This window comes from Lycorma delicatula, chromosome 1, assembly GCF_047948215.1.
Source record: "Lycorma delicatula isolate Av1 chromosome 1, ASM4794821v1, whole genome shotgun sequence".
Lineage (NCBI taxonomy): Eukaryota > Metazoa > Arthropoda > Insecta > Hemiptera > Fulgoridae > Lycorma > Lycorma delicatula.
The window spans coordinates 342,392,916-342,412,864 of record NC_134455.1 but is presented as its reverse complement, the minus strand read 5'-3'; the positions used below and the strand labels follow the sequence as shown (position 1 = coordinate 342,412,864).

General features: G+C 32.9%; 1 protein-coding gene across 1 annotated transcript in view; it reads right to left on the bottom strand.

Moving 5' to 3' along the window:
* Positions 1-4,141: 4,141 nt before the first annotated feature.
* Positions 4,142-19,949, bottom strand: part of LOC142334339 (uncharacterized) — a 166,437-nt gene continuing 150,629 nt past the window's right edge. The window contains exons 12-14 of the mRNA XM_075382307.1: positions 18,950-19,145; positions 5,858-5,979; positions 4,142-4,942 (exon numbers count right to left, since the gene is read on the bottom strand). Coding sequence (XP_075238422.1) covers positions 4,889-4,942; positions 5,858-5,979; positions 18,950-19,145 — 372 coding nt within the window. The 3' untranslated portion in view covers positions 4,142-4,888. The remainder of the gene's footprint in view (positions 4,943-5,857; positions 5,980-18,949; positions 19,146-19,949) is intronic.

Below are 19,949 nucleotides of genomic sequence, written 5' to 3'. Positions count from 1 at the left end.
AAGAGAAATTAAGAACCAGAAATAGTTTTTGTGAAAAAAGCATTAAACAAAGAGAATTTGTGAACTAAAACAAGCAAGGCCATGTAAAGCTTTAAGCATGTTTTATTGGTTGACCTAACTTGATTGATTTTGTTTTTTTTCAGTGTTTATAACACACGAGTCTTTCTGTTACTATTCTGGGAATTTTTGAAATATTTTATATTTTCAAGAAGTACAGAAAACTACTAGTTAATTTTCTAATTTGTAATAAATCTGACTATACTCAGTTTTTGTAATTTAGGAGCTACTCCCTCCCTTCATTCCTTCTTTTTTCTTAATTTTTTATATGGCTGCAATAAAATTATTATCATCTTTACTCAAACAAATCATGCCATACTACAGTTTAAGTAAATTTTTATTTAATTGCAGTTTGGATTTTTATTTCATTTTTCAGAAATGTTGAAAAAAGAATAATGATAAAAGAACTAAACCGAATAAAACAATTTTTTTTTTAAATCGACATGCAATGATAGAAAATAAATAACGCCAAGGGATTGTGAAGAGACTCCATGGATATTGCGGTCACTGAGAAATTAGACAGACAGGCATGAGTGTAGCTGATGTTATGAAAGGATTGTAAATATTTTTTAAGTACTTGTAGTACACTTATAGAATCACAATTTGGCAGTGTCCATTTGCATGCAGCATGATGAAAGACCATCCATATGGCACACAGCCCAGCAGTAAACATATGCTGATTTGTTAAAGCAGCCACATTTAAACTGCTAGACTAATCAGAAACTCACTCCCAACTGGAACATGTAGTTTACATCTTGCCATCAGCAATAACCTTGGCAAAGCAGTTAAAAAAAAACTTACTAGAATATCAAGAATATCCATTTTTTGTAAGGTAACTTAAAGAGATATTTTATTAGCATTTGTTTCCACATGGAAAAGTACTCCAATTAGCATAATGATATTTCAAGATCGTACAAAGAATATAAGATAGCTCAAATGACCTTAGGTGCCGCCTTATTATTTAGATGTCCATTAAAATAGTTGTAAAGCCCACTCATACGAGGTCTGTTCAGAAAATAGCCAAACTTTATTTTTTTAATCTTTATTATTAATTTTACAGATTATTGGTCCTTGTCACACATAGTACTCCCTTCCCCTATTCACACGGTTTTCCCAGTGATGTTTCTACTTTACAAAGCAATCCTGGATAGCTTCATTTGAAATTAAGGTCTGTAACGAATTTGCAAAGGTCTGTACACTTTTGCAAAGTGTTTAATGACAGTTTATGTTTGTATTAAGATATATTCTAAGATATTCAGTGGTTCGTCTACAATTAAAGGTTCACTAAGTTTTCTGACAATCCTTAAACATCTTCCTAAGGACATTATTCCACCAAGGAACAACCAGATAAATGTAAAGGTTTCTTAGATAGCACTGGAATGGATTTTGCAACAGTATGAAGTTACTGCTATTGAACATTTTGAGAGTCAGCAAACATTCATCTATGTGGAATTATGTTGAATGACTCTGTACAACTACTAACTACCATTGTGTGAAGGAAGTTAAGATCGATCAGGGGGCAACTTCCTACATTTGTTATCTCTGATTTATATTACAAGATTTTGTAATACTTATCCCAATTCAGTTCTCCATCACCCAGTATTATCATTTCATTCTCATACTATTACATATGAAGGTGGACTACAGGTTTGTGATTATTTCCATATAAATCAGTGATTACAGGCATAGAAATATAGTGGAACTATGAAGTAAACTGTACCTTTATTCCATTTGCCAGCAGTCAAAAGAACATAGATAATCCATAGTAAAGAAGACAGAGTTTTTAATCTTCCCTTACTTTCTCAACAATGTGTCACTGAGCAGAATAGAGTTTGAGCCCTACAGACATAATGGTACTGTATTAAACCTGGAGATGGAAACTGAGAAATTAAGATATGTATGTAGATGTGATAAATATCAACCCTCTTCAAAGTGTATTATTTAAATAACAAGTTAATAAGAATAGGAGACTAATGACTGTGTATCAAATATTTGAGCATTAACTAAATATGCAAATAATAAACGCATTCTACAATCTGACTTGAAAAATGGCTTGGTTAAATATATGTTGATGATCTCTTGAGCAGCCTCTACTAGGATATCTGATTGGAAGAATATTTTATCAGTGACGACTCCATCATATTGATTTAAGTGAAAAAGAAAAACATTTTCTTGGAAAACATATTTACAATTTTCCACTGGTTTCTACCGTGGAGTACTCAAGCCTAAAATAAATCCTTGAGTGCAAGCCTTAAATTTGTTTTTCAAGCCATGCCAACCATAAATTAGTTGACACCTTTAATAATTGCTGCCCCCTTCAAGATTCATCTGTTTATCTAACCTCTTTATAGATGCCGCTCATTATGGTAGCATCAAGGAAGACAGTACTTCCTACTTCTTAAAGTCATGCAAGATTTTGCATGAAGTACATGTCAGTTTATTTGTAGCAGCCAACACTTACTTTAGATTAGTGCTTGTTAGGTTTGTGACTTTTACCCTCTATACAGTGTACCCCCATCAAACTCAATCATTGTTACCTTACCCTATCCATGATTGCTTACTCAGACTGCTTCTTATTTATAGCTATTATACTAATGAATCTCTGCAACCTAGGGATGGTCCTGTTGTCTGGAGCTATGTTCGTAATCCTTAGAACAAGAATAAATTAATGAGTCTCTAACAAACAAAAGCAAAGAATTTTTATTTTACTCAAAATTAAGTAAATAATTTATTTCACACTAGCTACCTGAAGTGGCTTCACTGGCTAGCCCTTCGGGGAGGGAAAGGGTTATGTTTTTATTGTTAAAGTCAACTGGGCTGGCTTCGTTGTCCTGGCAGTAGTCTTTTCATGCAGTAAATGATTTACATATTGGAGGAAAAATTTAAACCACAATTTCTGTACAAGTTTTTGTTGATATTCTGTCCATTAGCCATGAATATTATCAAATTAATTAAAAATTATTTTGACAGATATGTTACCAGCGACACCTTGTGGATGTTGGGTAATGTTGCTGAACAATAAAAATAAAGTAAAATAAAATAAAATATTTTAAAGTAGAAAAAAAGAAAAAAAGATTATTATCCCACATAATTTATTTGGTAGTTTGTAAACTATGTTGTTTGTCTGGCGATTCTCAGCTTAAATGAATAAATTTCTTGGTGAACCAACTCTTGAGCACCCCACATTTAACTGGCTTTGACCAAAACAACTATTTTCCATCAGTAATTCAGCAGTGTTTAGCGACTGTCCATGTGATTTGTTGATGGTCATTACATATGATAATCTTAAAAGGAATTGAAAATGTTTAAATTGAAATGGAAGCTTGGTTGAAATTATTGGAATCCTTTATACGAAAACATCTTTTCCTATATTTTTTCTGGTAAGAAATGTTGCTTCTATGATATTTCTTGATAAATTTTTAATATATAGTTGAGTGCCATTGTCAAGTTTCAGTGGTTTCAGATTCCAATGAACCAATGATGTTACGCCGGGCGGCTGCATACGGCTCCATCTGCTGCACATGACTCCTGCTAGAAGCAGTCCATTTTCAATTAATTTACAGACTATTTAATTTCTAACCGTAGATTATTTTAATTTATTTTTTTAGCTATGAATATAATCAAATTAATTAAAACTTATTTTGAGTTTTATACATCTCGTAGCCCTGAATATTGATCCTTTGGATTTTAGATGTTAAGTAATGTGACTGCTAGGCAATGACAAACATATAGGAGATAATTAAAAATATATATAAATAGGAAATATATAAATCCAAATATATAAATTTTATGTATATATAAATCCCATACACAATTATGTATAAATCTTTCATAGGAAATAGGATAATATTAGTTTTGAAATCCTTTTTGTAAATGCTTTTACTTCATTCAATAAGTTTTAAATAATTTTGGTTTTGAAAAATAATATCTATTCACCACTATTTTGTTTTTTCAGATTTTATTTACCTGAATCAATGACACAATTTTAAGAATGATGAAGATTAGTATAAATGTCCCCTTGAACAGTTAAACATGCTTCTCAAGCATATTCTATTGATGAAATCAGGTTAAAAATTTACAAATACACATTTATATTTGTGTTTTATTAAAAAAAGCAATATATTGTTTACTGTAAATAATACACATAAAAATATAATATCTGTAATAATTAACCTACAAAACAATCAATAACATAACAGTAATAACAAAACACTATAATTAACTTCATATCACAATACTATGCTGTTCATCCAAATATTGTAACAAAAATAATCTTTACATAATCATAACTTCATATAATAATCAATATTTTCAGTATAAATGCAGGAACTAGAGTTCTTATATTAATAAAATATGAGTATTATTTAACATTTTTACAGTATTATAATAAATATTAATTGTAATAAACATCTTTTAACTTATAATTTTACTAACAAAGCTTATCAGAAATGTATAAATCTATTCATGCAGCATTCTTTACTAGAAGTTTCTTTATTTAATAAAAAATACTACTTTAATTTTTAAAATATGTTGAAATTAATAATATGAGTATATATATTGTATAGATATACATAGTGTTTTACTCTGTTGGGTAAAAATCCAATAAAAAATCTCATAATTATAATACAATAATTAGAATATGTGTAGATTTAATATTTACAAAGAGTCTGATAAAAATGACTTAAAAAATTTACATACATTTCATAATATTATTATGAAATAAAAATAAAATATATTACACAATGTTTCTGGAAATACATTATTTACATTAAATGTAAATCTTAAAAATATTTTATGGTAAACTGGTTTTTCAAGGTAAATAGTCTATAAATTATATAGAGTCAAGTGCACCTCCAGTTAGCTTAGCAGCATATATATTTAGAACCTATAAAATTAATAAAAACAAAAATTAGTCACAATAAAAACATAAATACCATAAATAAATATATATGTATATTCAGAGTGTTCATAAAATATGGCAACTCTTAAATAACTTTTCAACCATGAAACAAAAATGAAATTTGATCAATATTTCTGAGATCACCACAACCCAAGCACCCACCAGGCAACTAAAAAATTTAAAAAGGAACAGATAGCATGTAACACATTATTTTAAAGGGCATTAAAAAAAAAATTCTGATGTAATAACAGCAAACTAAAACAATATAACTAACTAACCAAAATGTGATGCCATTTAATGTTTTTCATAGCTAGTTTTAAAATTGATCTTCAGTACCTCTGGTACTGACTGTCAACTGGTAGTTAGTCAGTTACTGACTTGTTGGTAAATAGTGCAAAAAAAAAAAAATTAGTAATTGTCCTACCTCAAAAAAATTTATTTAGGGTTTCCGTATTTAATGAATGTTGTTATATAAATACACATTGCTTCAACTCAGTAGGGGAAATCTGATACATATAGTAGAAGTATAATTAAAATGAAATAATTTTCTATGGCAAACTGTACACAATTAAACTTATTTTTTAATGAGTCAAAGTGTTTTAGCTACATTAGCAGCCATTGTGATGTTAGTGTTGCCACAGTTACACTAGTAAACGTTTGCTGTGATTTTTCTTTTTTTGAGTTGTGAAGATGCATACTAGAATATGACCAATATAGATTTAAACTAGTTTTAGAGTAAGTATGATAAAATGAGGCCTTTCTGGATGTACATAAATGTGCTAATTTATGTAAAATGTGCTAAATTTTTTTTCTTTCTGTGTGCGATTGGCAAATGAATATTAAAAATTATATTTTTAGAATTTTATTATGCATTAGAAATATGTATTTGTATTATTTTACCTGGTATATGTAAGCATACTGGTCTTTTGTCTGAACAGCACCTGCTCTGTCCCTTCTTAAAGCATAAACAGTTTTTGGAATATCCACTAAACGATTTGTTTCAAAATCTCGAATACAAAGATCTGCAAGAATATGGATAAATAATTAATTATATAACAAAAAATATCTTAAATTATTATAATAAAAATTTTATTTTGCATTGCATTAAACTAAAATTAAAACTAATATGATTAAATCTTTTTTTATTACTTATACATGGCAGGTGTGCTATATTAATCTGTAATCTAACTAAAATAATATTTCTGTAATTATTAATAATTTATAATTACCAATAATTAATACATAAGTTATTAATTATTTTAATTAATTTATAGATTAATGCCTGATGATAGGCTGAGCCCAAAACCGATTGTACAAAATTAATTTATACATTTGTACCTGATGATGGGCTGACCCCGAAACCGTTGTACAAAAAATCATACCTGCTGTGTGTCAGTAACAATAAAAAATTTAATCATATTAATAAAAAATGCAAGAAATTTAATTTTCATAAAATTAATGTACAGAATGTATCCTAAAGTTCTCCGGGGACTTTCATAACTTATTCTACTTGTGAAAATAAATGGATAAGTTAAAGATAAACATATATCCTAAAATGTTTCATTTGTGAATTACAGTTAGTGAAAGATTTTGTTTGGATTTCAGTACGCCAGTGAAATGAAGACGTACTGAAATTTTTAGGATGGCTAACTAATGAACAGAATTAATGATTACATATGGTTTTTTCCTGAAAAATTGAACAAAATAGATTCCAGAACTGGTATCTGCAGTAGTCTTTGAAAAAACTGGGGTGAAAACTAATAAATTGGGGGTAAAAGGCCCTGTTTTATTTTTAAGTTTTATTTACAATAACTTTGTTAGATGTACCAATCAACTTTCAGACATCCCAATCCCACAGGGGAAGACATCTGCCTTGTGACGCTTCCAGTCGCCATCCACCCTCTGTTCCTAGCCCTGATGGGCTTTAACAGGAGTCGTCTTTCGCTCTCTAACATTTTATTTACATCTCATAATAATAAGCCAGCTCTCGTTGTGATTCCATGAATGTAAATGCCTTGGTAGACATTTACATAGGTGATTTTTAAACTCAGCTTCTGCCTTTGCTGCAGCCCTCATCCAGACATCTTGAATGTCCTACATTATTTCCCTCTGAACTAGCTAACCGTGTTCGCAGAAGCACGAACCTTGCGCCTAGTTCTACATTTAACAGAGCCAATCTCATAAATGTCTCATAATAATCGAGGCAATAGAATAATAACATACCACCAAAAATGTTATTTGCAACAACAAAATTCAGTCCTAGTTCCCTTAGTGGACTCAAATTTCAGTTCATACCCTTGACTTAGTTTTTTTTGGACTCCAGTCTGGTCTACCAGGGAGAGGCAGACAGACCTCCTACTTCCAATCAGCTCCAGCACAGAGTCCCACTTAACATTTACTTTCACTACTACCATCGGTTGAGATACCGCTACACATCATAGCTGCATGGGAACCTTGCGCCTAGTTCTACATTTAACTGAGCCAATCTCATAAATGTCTCATAATAATCGAGGCAATAGAATAATAACATACCACCAAAAATGTTATTTGCAACAACAAAATTCAGTCGGCAGTGCAGTAACCATCCTGCTGTCAGTGATGTTTGCTCAATCAAAAGCTGCTCTTGTCAAAACGACGCTACACCACATGACTCCATGGTAACCCATACCCTCGGCAGTGCAGACGTTGTTCTGCTGACAGCTGACATTTAATAACAATCACCACTAATTTCTAACTGACTGTGGCTCGATGCTAACATGCCTACCTCTGGCCAATTAACTGCCCAAGTGGTCCCTAGCCACCTGGGGTCTGCTATACCCCTTCAGCCTTCCTGCTCAAAGAGAGGAAGCCAGCCACAATAGTCCATTCTCTGCGAGTCTTCCAGTTGACTTGCAGATCAAAGAAGGAATTCACTCTCTCAAGCTCCCTAACAACTCTGGTATGTTCAACCTCAAACCGGGGACAAACATAAAGAACATGGTCCGCAGCATCATTGACCCTATAGACCGGGCATATGCCCGAATCAACCAAACCAAATCTAGCCAAACTATTCCTAAATGCACCATGTCCTGAAAGGAATTGAGTTGTGTACCGATTGGGGGAGACCCACCTAATTGCTCACAACTCCCTAATATTTGTAAATATACCATACATGTATCGACCAGAAGGAAGAATCATTTCACCTATCTTGCCAAGAGTCAAAACCTTGGTCTTCAATTTCTTGAATATGCCCAGAAGAAGGCCCCCCTTCTTAGAAATGTACCGCTTGCTACGTTCCGTAGCTAGAATGTCAATGGGTTTTATGTCAGCGATTACAGAGACTGTCTCTCTTGAGACAGTTCTGTAGCCCCTGGCAACAGTTAATAATAGAAGATGCTGGACTTGCAATAAAATGTCCCTATAACATTGGAATTGTAAACAATGAGCCCAGACGGGTGCAGCATACAACATTATGGACTCACAGATACCTTTGCAAAGAATACACATGGTATGGTAATTCAACTCCCAATTGGGATGGATGACTCTACGAACACCAAAGAAGGCATCAATAGCCATCCTTGCGACAAACTGAAGGTGCTCAATGAATTGAAGCCTTTCATCAAAGACACCCAGACATTTCTGAACAGTGATATACCTAATCGGAAGGTTATCCATCACGACCCGTGGTGGGCGACGGGTTGCGGCTAGACGACCTTTAAGAATCATCATAGTGGGTTTCTCAATACTGAAATCCATCTTATGCTGCAGACTCCACAACCTTAGTACCTTACATGCTTGTGTCACTCTGAGTTCTATCTCAGCACTCGAGTTACTCTCAACCAGCAGCAAACCATTGTCGGCACAAGTCATGATGCGGCAGCCACTGAGCATCCGCAACCGCATTAGAGAGTCAAACTCAATGACATAGACGAGTGGACCTAGAACACTGCCCTGTGGACAACCTTTTGACAGAGTCTTTCCTACTTCCCAGCCACCGTCATGAAGGATGATGGTTCTGTTACTGAAATAGCTCAAGAGAGTCTCAACCTCATTTTGTGTGCAACCGTGCTGCTGCAAACTGGAACAAGGCAGAGGGCCAACACAAGTTATTGAAGGCCCTAGATATGTCCAAAAAGACGCTGAGTACATATGTGAACTTGCTGGTTGAAGCCAAATCCATTACTTTAAGAATAGTGTCCTCTGTGTCCTTGCTGGTGGTAACCATACTGGTTGTCCATCAGCATATGATTTAAAGTCAGTCTGCTATTGATGTGGAGGTACAAGACCTTCTCAAAAACCTTACCTACTACGGGCAAGAGCGTCAGAGGCCAGTAAGAAGAACATACAGTGGGGTCCTTATCGTCACCTTTCAAGAGTAGTTTCCTCACGTTTCCTAAAAGCTGGGAAAAACCCAGCAAAAAGCATCCTATTAAAAACCCTAGTTAGGGGACCAAAAATCATTGGTGATGTGTGAACAAGGATTTCCACTGTGATACAATCATATCTAGGGGCTTTATTCCTAGCCAGGCTACAAATTACTTGGCGGAACTCCGCTTCAGTAATCTCAGTAGACAAATTCTCAGAGCGAAAACCTACAACTTCCCTTCAAACACATAGATGATAAGAGGTTTCGCCAGTGTCAGTATCATCTGGAAGCAGATTGTTCATCAGAAAAGTGAGGACACAATCTTTGTCTATAACAACTCCATTCTGGGTCAAGAGAGCTGACAGAAGAATGTCTTTTCTCTTCTTATGACCAAGAACTCTATAGATGACACCCCATGGGTCTTTATTTCCCTGCTCTTGTACAAAAGTTTGCCAGGAACCACATTTAGAAAACCTAACCTTATGAAAATACTCAGTCCTTTTCCGATGATAGTTCGCAAGCAAGGCTGCATGCTGATCAGGATCATCCTCACACTGTGTGGCTCTCCTGAGCCAGCCCACCATCTGCTTCATTGCAGTCAAGTCCCGAGTCTACCATCCAGCTGCTCTCTCTCAATCCGTGTCTCTGAGAATCGACCGATTAGCGGCTTCAACTACTGCAGAAGAAAAATTCTCTGCCAGGTCATCTAATGGGAGTTCGTCCAGATTTTGAGCAAAAACTTGAAGCCTGGCTGCAAGAATATTAGAAAACTTGGGCCAATCCGCCTGCCTGTGCAGGAAGCACCCCTGCTGAACAGGAGCATACCCCCTATAGACATCGCACAGCCTGCCTACAGGTCAAAAACTATTATTTCGTGAAAACTATGATTGCGTGAGTGATCATCAACTACAGACCAGTTCTGAATCCTATCAGGGATATTCTTAACAATGGTAACATCAATGTTGGTACCATGTGATGTTGGTGCAATTCAACTTCATTGGTGAAGGTAGACAATTCACCGGCTACATTAAAAACATCAAAATGATGCTGTGCGATGAAATTTTCAATCAATTCACTGCCATCATCCATGATCCCGCTGTGCCAAAGAGGCGATTTGGCGTTCGCATCAGCACCTATAAGAATGCTACCAGCCTAACAATTCTATCCCATTTTTCCAAACGCTGTTCAGTGGGATCCGTGTACTGATAGTATGAACTAACAATAACTAGGTCCAGACCATCCATGGCAAGCTTGACAATGACATGATGCATGTTAGAGTCCTGCCATATGAAGACCCTATCTAAAGATTTCCTGCACAGTATGGCGGATTTGCTGTCACCAACGACAAACTTCTTCCAACCTGGGAAACCTGGCAGATCACCCTTGACCATGTACAGGTGTTGCAAAAGAACAATATCAAGGCTCCATTTTTTTACAACTTCATCTAACTCAACTTGGACTACATAGGCATCCTGGGCATTAAGTTGACCAAACCTAATCATCAAGAGAGCTGAAATAAATCTCAACAGCTCTGAAGTAATAACCACACTCCTTACTATTAACCAAGTGCCTATGAATTTTGCTCAACTTTTTACAGTTAACGCAAGGCAGAGCCTCCTTCTTTGGTGGACTGTCATCACCCTTGTGGTCCTCCTCACCACAATGCACGCAGACTGACGCATTCTTACAGAACTTGTCCCTGTGCCAAAACAACAACACTTGAAGCACTGCTGCACATCAAGGTATTCCTTGATCTGACAGGATGTAAAATCCACGAATATTCGTCCCTCAGACACAAACATCTGGTGGAGACCAGCACCTAACTCAAAAACTTTGTGATACTGTAGGGCATCACGCTTGCCAGTTTTGAAGACTAGCCTACACTGATCTTTGAACGAGGCCTTATCCAAGTCGGGGTTCTGCTCTCAAGAGACAGAACGTCCTCGTCACAGAGGCTCTGATCAATATTATACACTATGACTCAGGGCTTACACTTTTGCTTGGAGTCAACTTTGACCTCAAGCTTCTGGATGGCAGGAGACTTCGTGATGATGTGGACCAACACCTTATTATCAGCGACAACTACCAGCCCCTTGCAGATCTCCTTTATCTCTCTGATCTTCTGCTGCTTCTGATTGTCATGAAGGGCAACCTGGAAATCCCACTTTATGTCCTTGTTCGTGGTCTTCGAGTCCTCCACCTTATTCACAAAAATCACCTCCAGCTTCTTAGCTGTCTTGCTGGCCTCCCACTTTGACTTGAGGACGTCAGTGTAGCACCTGGGCTGTGCTGGGGCCTGAACCACTTTCAGAAGGGCCTTAGCCTTCTTGGGCGGGAGGCTAGGGTCTCAGAGCCTTCTGCAACAGCAGAAAAAGGTTCTTTCATTTTCAGCAGATGAGGAAGAATTGTCTTCTTTGCTGGCACTGCCTGAGCTGACACTGCTGGGTAGAACCAGGAACTCTATCAAGTAGTCCAGGTCGCCCTGGACTACTTTAGCCAGTGGGGCAGAACTGCCAGGTCTGCCTTTCACTTTCTTGTACGCCTCAACTACTAGAATCAGTTTAACCCGGGTGGGTGTCCCTTCCTCCATTTCTGAAACCTCGTTTCCAGAGGAAGTCGAAGGCACTGGTTCCGACTTCTTCTTCCACCTGGGCTTGCTAACTACCTCATTGTATCCTTCCATGGCTGGAGATTCCCTGACCTGCTGGAACATCATGAATCCTTGCTATCTACCTACTGCGATTAAGTTGGGTGAACCTGGCCCTCATTCTGAAAAGAACGGAAGTAGGACTAGAATGTAATCCCTTACTTGTACAGGGGCTGACGACCAGAAGTCATTGCCACCCAATTGCCGCTATGAGGCGGGTACATGTTAAACAAATCTGTGCCTTATACTTCACAAGATAAAAATAAATGACAAGTCTACAAGCAATAGTGCTACACAGCAACCACAGTGTGCAGTTTGTTAGCCCGCTACTATCAGAAGGTATACTCATGACTGATAGTCAAATCACCGAACAGCAAACCAAGAATCTACAGAACTTTGGTAACACACACACACACACACACACACACACACACAGGAAAAGTCCAAAGTCAACTTTCAGACAGTTTTAATTTCTTTAAATATAGGGCTCTGAATAGTGATTTTCCTACATTAAAGAGCTTTAAATAGTAATTATTCTATATTAAACAGCCCCCCCCCCCCACCAACTGCATTTAATAATTTCTTTGAAGGACAAAAAATTTTCTTATTGATGTAAGACCTGGTGAGAACTTACTCATTAGACAACCTTAAATCCCTGCTGTTTGTGCAACATGAAAAATATATGTTCTGTGGTTACCCAGTTACACGGTTACCCAGTTACCCAGTATCCATTACTTTATTTAATTAAATACTGTATAACAATTTTAGTCCTTTATTTCCATACCTTGTTTCCTTTTTACGAAGTAACAGAAGTATTATCATTGTGAAAAATTTTGACTTCCAGATTTCAACGGAAATATCCATTTTGACCAACTCTGAATCCATTTTGACTAGTTTCGACGTGATGTCTGTACTTCCATATGTATGTATGTATATACGTTGCATAAGTTCAAAACGATTAGCCGTAAGATGTTGAAGTTTTGGATTTAGGACTGTTGTAACATCTAATTGTGCACCTCCCCTTTTGATTGCAATCAACTGAACCAAACAAAAGTGTCCAAAAAAGCTCAAAATAAAAAAAAAAATTGAATTTTGGACTTTTTCTTAAATGTAGTAATAAGTCGTCATTGAGAGCTATTCAACGACATATAAGTGGTACTTATTTTCATTGGTTCCAGAGTTATAGCCAAATAAAATTTTAATTAATCAAATATTTGGATCTTAGGGGAAGACTTCATCTTTTTTTTTAATTTAAATATATGATTTATTTAATAACTAATTATTAACCTCTGATTGTAAAAACACTTTACAATGAATATTTCAATAACAAAAAAAAATATCAGAAGTTTTTAATGAAATAAAATTTTTATATACTTTTCTTTTTAAAAAAATGTGTAAACGTAATTTAATAGGCATACAAGGAAGTTAAGTGTTGTCTACTTCAGATTTTTTAGTTTCATTTTTCCCCTTTTTTTTGGTAGTTGTGTTTTTAATTTTTGTAATTGCTTTTATTATTTTGCAATTGTTGTGTAATTTCCATTTTTTAATAATTTTTTAAAAGTAGATTTTGTTTTTGCAAATTTTTTACATCACCAAAAAGAATTTGGTTTTTGTTTGCATTATATAAGTACTTTACTGACATGTAATAATGTAGTTTCTAAATAAAATCCGAATTTTTGTTTTGTTTTATTCAATTTATCTTACTTCGTTTTGTTCAGAATTAAATTCTATACAAGTTTTATTTAAACATTTTATGTGTTAATTATTCACTTAACAAAGTTATTATATGTCACACAAAAAACAGGGGTTTTTACCGCAATTTATTAGTTTTCACCCCAGCTCTCTAAAAAAAACTACTGCAGATACAGTTCTAGTATCTATTTTGTTTGTTTTTCAGATCAAAAATTATAAGAAATTACTGATTTTGTCCTTTAGTTAACTCTTAAAAATTTCAGAATGATCTCATTTCACTGGGGTAGCTGAAATCCGAGCAAAATCTTTCGCTAACCATACCAGAATATTGAGATAAGAAATATCTTACCTTAATTTTATCATGAAAGTATTTTTGTGGGTATTTAAAAAGTATTTAAAAATACTAAAATAAACCATGTACATGAAGTAATGTTTGTTACATTACTGTAATATTTTAATGAAAATTGTGTATTAATTTATTATATGAGTGCTGCTATCTGTTACAATCTTTATGAGCTCTCTCCATTTTTAAGTTAATTTTGAACTTTTTAATATGAAGTTTAATTAAATAATTCAATCATGACTAAGGATGTGGGATCCCAAGGAAGTACTTCCACTATAAAAATAAGGAAAGCTATCTTTTATCCTAATATTCTCTACTAGGTGGGTTATATTAAAGAAAAAAAATATATATATATATTATATACAAAAACAAAAAATATTTCAGGATTCTTAGAATTAAATCATTTTAAGCTTACAAGGAAAAAAGTGGTCTGTCAACATAGAAACTGTACAATTGAAGTTGGATTTTAATATGACTTTTACACGCTACTTCTTTTTATATACTAATTGTAGCTACTTGAGTGAAACTGAATTCAATAAAAAAGTAACTTTCAGTTTTTAACCTATTTTTTTGCATAAAAAGATTTCTGAGAAGGGGTGTAAAATTCTGTTACATACACTATACACAAATCAAACATATTAAACAAAAAATACACTATAAATCATCTCATAATACTTAACTCATTTGATATCAATAATTGATTTGTCAGCAAAATAACAAAAAAAAAAATCATTACAAAATATTATGATCATGATGATAATAGTAATGTAAAAATTAATTTATTAAAAAACCTACTTCCATTAATTTAATAACATTGTAATATCACACTATATCCAAATTGATTCAGTAAATAATCTTTACTAGACACACTAAATTAACAAATTACCTAACACACAAAATATTTAATTTCTATCCAAGTTACACTATTTTTTTCAACTGCATTCTCCTCTTTGTCCTCCTCAAAGTCCTCCTCTTTGTATCATTGTTGTCCATGGAACTTTCAAAACTGAAATCTGTTTCATGTAATTTTACAATAAAACGCTCGGAAATTTCATCTAACATTGGGTTAAGTTTTAAATAATTTTCTCACAATTTTGCAAACTGCCTTCCAGAAGTTTACATTTATTTCTCTAAATTTTTATTTCACCAGTTCTGCTGTGTCTTCTAAATTGAATGTTACATTCTTTTGAGCAATGCAATTTTTTACACATGCCCAGACATTCTCAATAGCATTTAAGTTGGGTTGATAAAGTGATAATCTGACAACAGTATGTCCTTTTTCAGCAAACAAAGAATCTATTTTGCACGATTTAAATCACGGTTCATATAGTTCTATCAGTATATATAATTCTGGTTTTACATTTCATGTAAAAATGTTATCTTGTTTTTAATGAGCTAGTCAATCATGTCTTGTTTTTTAAATTCAAATTAGGGACTGGATGTAGTTGATTGTTCATGACGATTACAGATCTCTGAGATAAATTTGGTAGCAACTGACACAACCCATTTTTAAAAATTATTAAAATCCATATCATCAAGATAATTGCCTGTTTTTTGATCTGACTTAAATATTAGGAGAGCATTTTTTACAAAACTGTCTTCTCCTTCGCATTAATTATTATTGCTTGACTCCCTTTAAAAATAGGAGGTTTCAGCTCTTCTGAAGAACCATTGACCATGCTTGACCCTTGGCATGGGAAGAATGTATATAGGCTTCATCTACATATGTAATTGCATGATTTTCTTCTCTGTAGTGTGTTATGAAGCGCAGGTAATGCAACCTTTCATGTTTCATATCTTCATTCTCAATTTTTGATCAAACTTTTTCTGTTGTTTTCAACTTTTTGTCACCAGAAACTTAAATTTTTCATGACTACACAAAGAGCTCAAATGCCCCTTTAAACATTATCTGCTTTTACTAATGACAAAAGTTTCCTCAGGGAGGAGCATTCTCCATGCCATAAATGAAACTCATTCAGCTGGATGAAAAAAAATCATCCTTTGAAAAATACCTTTGTTGAAATCATCCAGATTTTCAACTTTATTTGAACAATGTTTTTTATGAGGGGTACTGAATCCACTTCTATTAATTTCATGTTGTTACTTTAAAATGCACTAAAGGGATCTAATGGATACACCGGCCACTTTAGAAACACGAGTGAATTTGTTTCAAATCTTTTGCTTGTCCTTATTTGGCTTCTTTCTTCATAAAAGTATAAATACTGAGAATAACTGCTTGAAATCTGACTTTTGATAATCTTCTTTCCACCAATTTTACTGGTTTTTGCTGATATTATGGGTTTATGTTTACCTTTAATTTAATAAATTAAATTTACGAACAATTCAAATAAATTAACTAAAAAATGACTTTTCTTTAATGAACTAACACTATTAATAAACTAATTAATAAATAACAGTTGTGAACAAAGATCAATTATGTAAGTATTAAACCCAGTTATTAGTTTAAAAAAATGTATACAATGTTTTCAGAAAAGTACATTAACATGATATTTTACGCTCTGAGTTCTGATCTCAACTGACAAGTTGTTTATCCCCACTATAAACTATTGTTGCAATGCTGTGGCCCATCCAATTTCTATCTGCCACCACTGAACAAACAAGCTGTATTCATGTTATACCTTTAATTGTTGTAATTAAAAAAAGTTATTAATGCTGTATGTTATTCAATTTTTGAAATCCAAAGAAATTTCTTTAAAAAATTGAAGGAAGAAAGTTTTGACCAGAATTTTTTTTTTACTATATGAAATCTTTCTCCGCAGAGAGTGAGAAGGAGGATGTCAGTGTATCATTTCAGGGAATTTACTAACCTGAACCTTAGTTAAACACTATAAACCACACTTCAAGGTAACATTTTTGCATTGTTGTTTTACTCATCCTTCTGCTTATGCAGCAAGGCTAAATACTCATTTAACAGATCTCCCACATATGTGAAAAAATAGACCTTTTTCTAATCTGCGGAACTAGTTTGCATTTTTGTTCTGTCTTCTGTCCCTTAATAACTTAAGAAATCAGCATGTATTTAATGAAATTTTTATAGGAATGCTTTTTAAACAAGAAAAAAGGTAAAATTTGATTGTTTTTAATTTAAAGAGAAAACAGTATCTTTATTTAAAAACATCTAATTTATTTTTCTCTTTGGGAAAATGTAGAAAAAGAATTAGGGGAATACCAAGCAGGATTTAAAGTCTGGGTGTTATGTAGCAAACAAATATTTAATCTGAACACAATTGTACAATTCTATGGACTAAAATCTAATCATTTAATAATTATTTTTGTTGACTTCAAAAAAACATTTGATTCAATAGATAGACAAACACTGATCAGGATTTTGGAAGAAATAGGAATAGATGATAAAATTAGAGGATTTATCAAAGAGACACTTATAGATATAATAAAGTTTAAAGTATAAAGTTCAATAAGGTTTAGAGGTAATATTTCAAACCACATAGAATAGGGACAGAAAAGGAAATGGGATTTTACCAGTACTATTTAATGTAATATTGGAGAAAGTAATAAGAAAATGGAGAAAAGAATTACAAAGAAAAGGAATTAAAGGAATATAGTTAGGAAGACCAGATGTGGAAAAATTGTCTGGCTTATGTGGTTTATATTGTAATTCTATCAGAAGACAAAGAGATAAAAAATACAGGTGGAAGTATTACAGAAAATAGCTGGTAAAGTTGGATTACAAATTTCTTTTGAAAAGACGAGAAGTTATGATTAAAGACAAAAAAGATAATACTAGGGAGATGAAAACAAAATATGGAAAAATTAAAAGTGTTGGTAAATTTAAATATCTTGGAAAATGACACCAACAGGAAAACCTACTACATTTCTAAAAGAAAGAGCAAGAAAGACAGAAATTGCTTATCAGATCTGCCAAAATACATATAAGAGATCATTATCCATCACTGGTAAGATAAGACATTAGGAAACTGTGATTCATTCAGAAATATTATATGCTATATAATGCTTACCACAAAGAAAAAAGTTGTTAATGGATATGGCTGAAGAGAAAGAAAGGGGAATTTTTAGGAAGATTCTAGAACCAATAAAAGTAAATGGAGAATATAAATCAAGAAGTAATAAAGATTTATTCAGGAAAACAAAGAATATCAAAAATATTCAAAAAGAAAAAGTTAATATTCTAAGGTCATATTAAAAGAATGAATAAAGATAGAATAGTGAAGAAGTTAGACTATTTTGAAAAACAGAAAATGACAACAAACTGGTTCAAAGAAGTTAAGAAAGACAAAGAAAAGGAAAATATCAAAATTGAGGATTTACAAAATATGAATGATAAAGGCATAATAAAAGGAATAAAGAACACTCAGGTTGAAAAGAAAACATAAAATAAAAATTTAAACTAAGTAAAGAAAGAAAGAAAAAATACAGATGCACTTAGAATGAGAAATTATTGGGAAGAAAGGAAAAAAAAACATCAAAAGAAGAAATTATAATTGCAAGCTTATTTGTGGTCCTATGAAACTAGAACTGATTAAAAAAAAAAACTGACTGTGTCAGAATAAATACAGAGAATATGAAAATAAATAAATAAAAAGGGTTGAAGAGAAACCTTCAGCTTTTTTTTTGAAGTTGTAATAAACAGCCATAATATTAGTTAAAAATTTTTTAATATACCCTTGACAACCAACATAGTCTATCTTTTGTAATGTTGTCTTTTTATAAATTCATTAATCTGCTGGCCTTCGTTGCGCGCGTGTGGTAGCATCTTGGCCTTTCATCTGGAGGTCCCGGGTTTAAATCCCGGTCAGACATGGCATTTTTTACACACCTTACAAATCATTCATCTCATCCTCTGAAGCAATACCTAACGGTGGTGCCGAACGTAAACAAAAAAGAAATTCATTAATCTGTACTGTAGTAAATAATACAATGCTATAGTAATAATAATTTGGCAGTAATTTATATTATATTACTTACCAATAGCTAATACAGTTCCTGTTCGTCCAGTTCCAGGACTGCAGTGAACAACATGTGGACCAGATGTACTGCGCATGTATGAACGAGCTTCTATTAAGAATGCAATGACAGATGTTCCTTCATCAGGTACACCCTGGTGAGGCCAACTCAAGTACCACATATGTGTCACTTCACGCCAGAGATTAGTTTCTAAGTTCTAAGACATTCAAAAGCAGAATCATAGATTTAATAATAAAAACCAATATTAAATATATATATATATATATATATATATAAGGGATACATGTTAGTGGAATATTGTTCAATGAATAATAAGTAAAGGATAGGTTCTTAAAAAAATATCTGTATACAAATTATTTAAAATGTGATACTGAAAACAAAATACTCATTGTTTCTAACATAGAATAGTGAATCTTTTGATTTGAATGGTATAAGTTGTTCTAGAAAATCTGTACATTACTTTCACTACCAAAAAGTTAGAAAATGGGAAAATACTTTTTTGGATAATGTATAGAAGTTTGTTCTATTAATCCATCTTATCTGATTTTTTCAAGTTGAAATACATTGTCATTTTTTGACTAACTATAAAATAGACTAAAATTAAAATAATGGTCATATCAACTATCACAATAGAAGTAATAATTTGCTCAACTATATTAACATCATTCCAAAAATCTTACGTGTACAACTTACACTTAATTTAATTTAATTTTTAATGCTTATTATTTTTATAATTTATATCAGCCTAAACTATTTAAAGAATGGGTAAACATAAATGCACAGTGAGGCGCCAATTATCAGAATGTTGATTTTCTAGATGTCCGATTATCCAGTCTCTTACATCTGCACTTAGCAATTTAAAAAAAATTAACACCATCATCTAAAAAATCTAAAATATTATTGAATTAAAGCTTTGCTTACAGGTAATATATTTTTATTAATATGTTTTTATTGGGATTTTTAATTGATGTTTATGCAATTTTTGTAAATTAGCAATTAA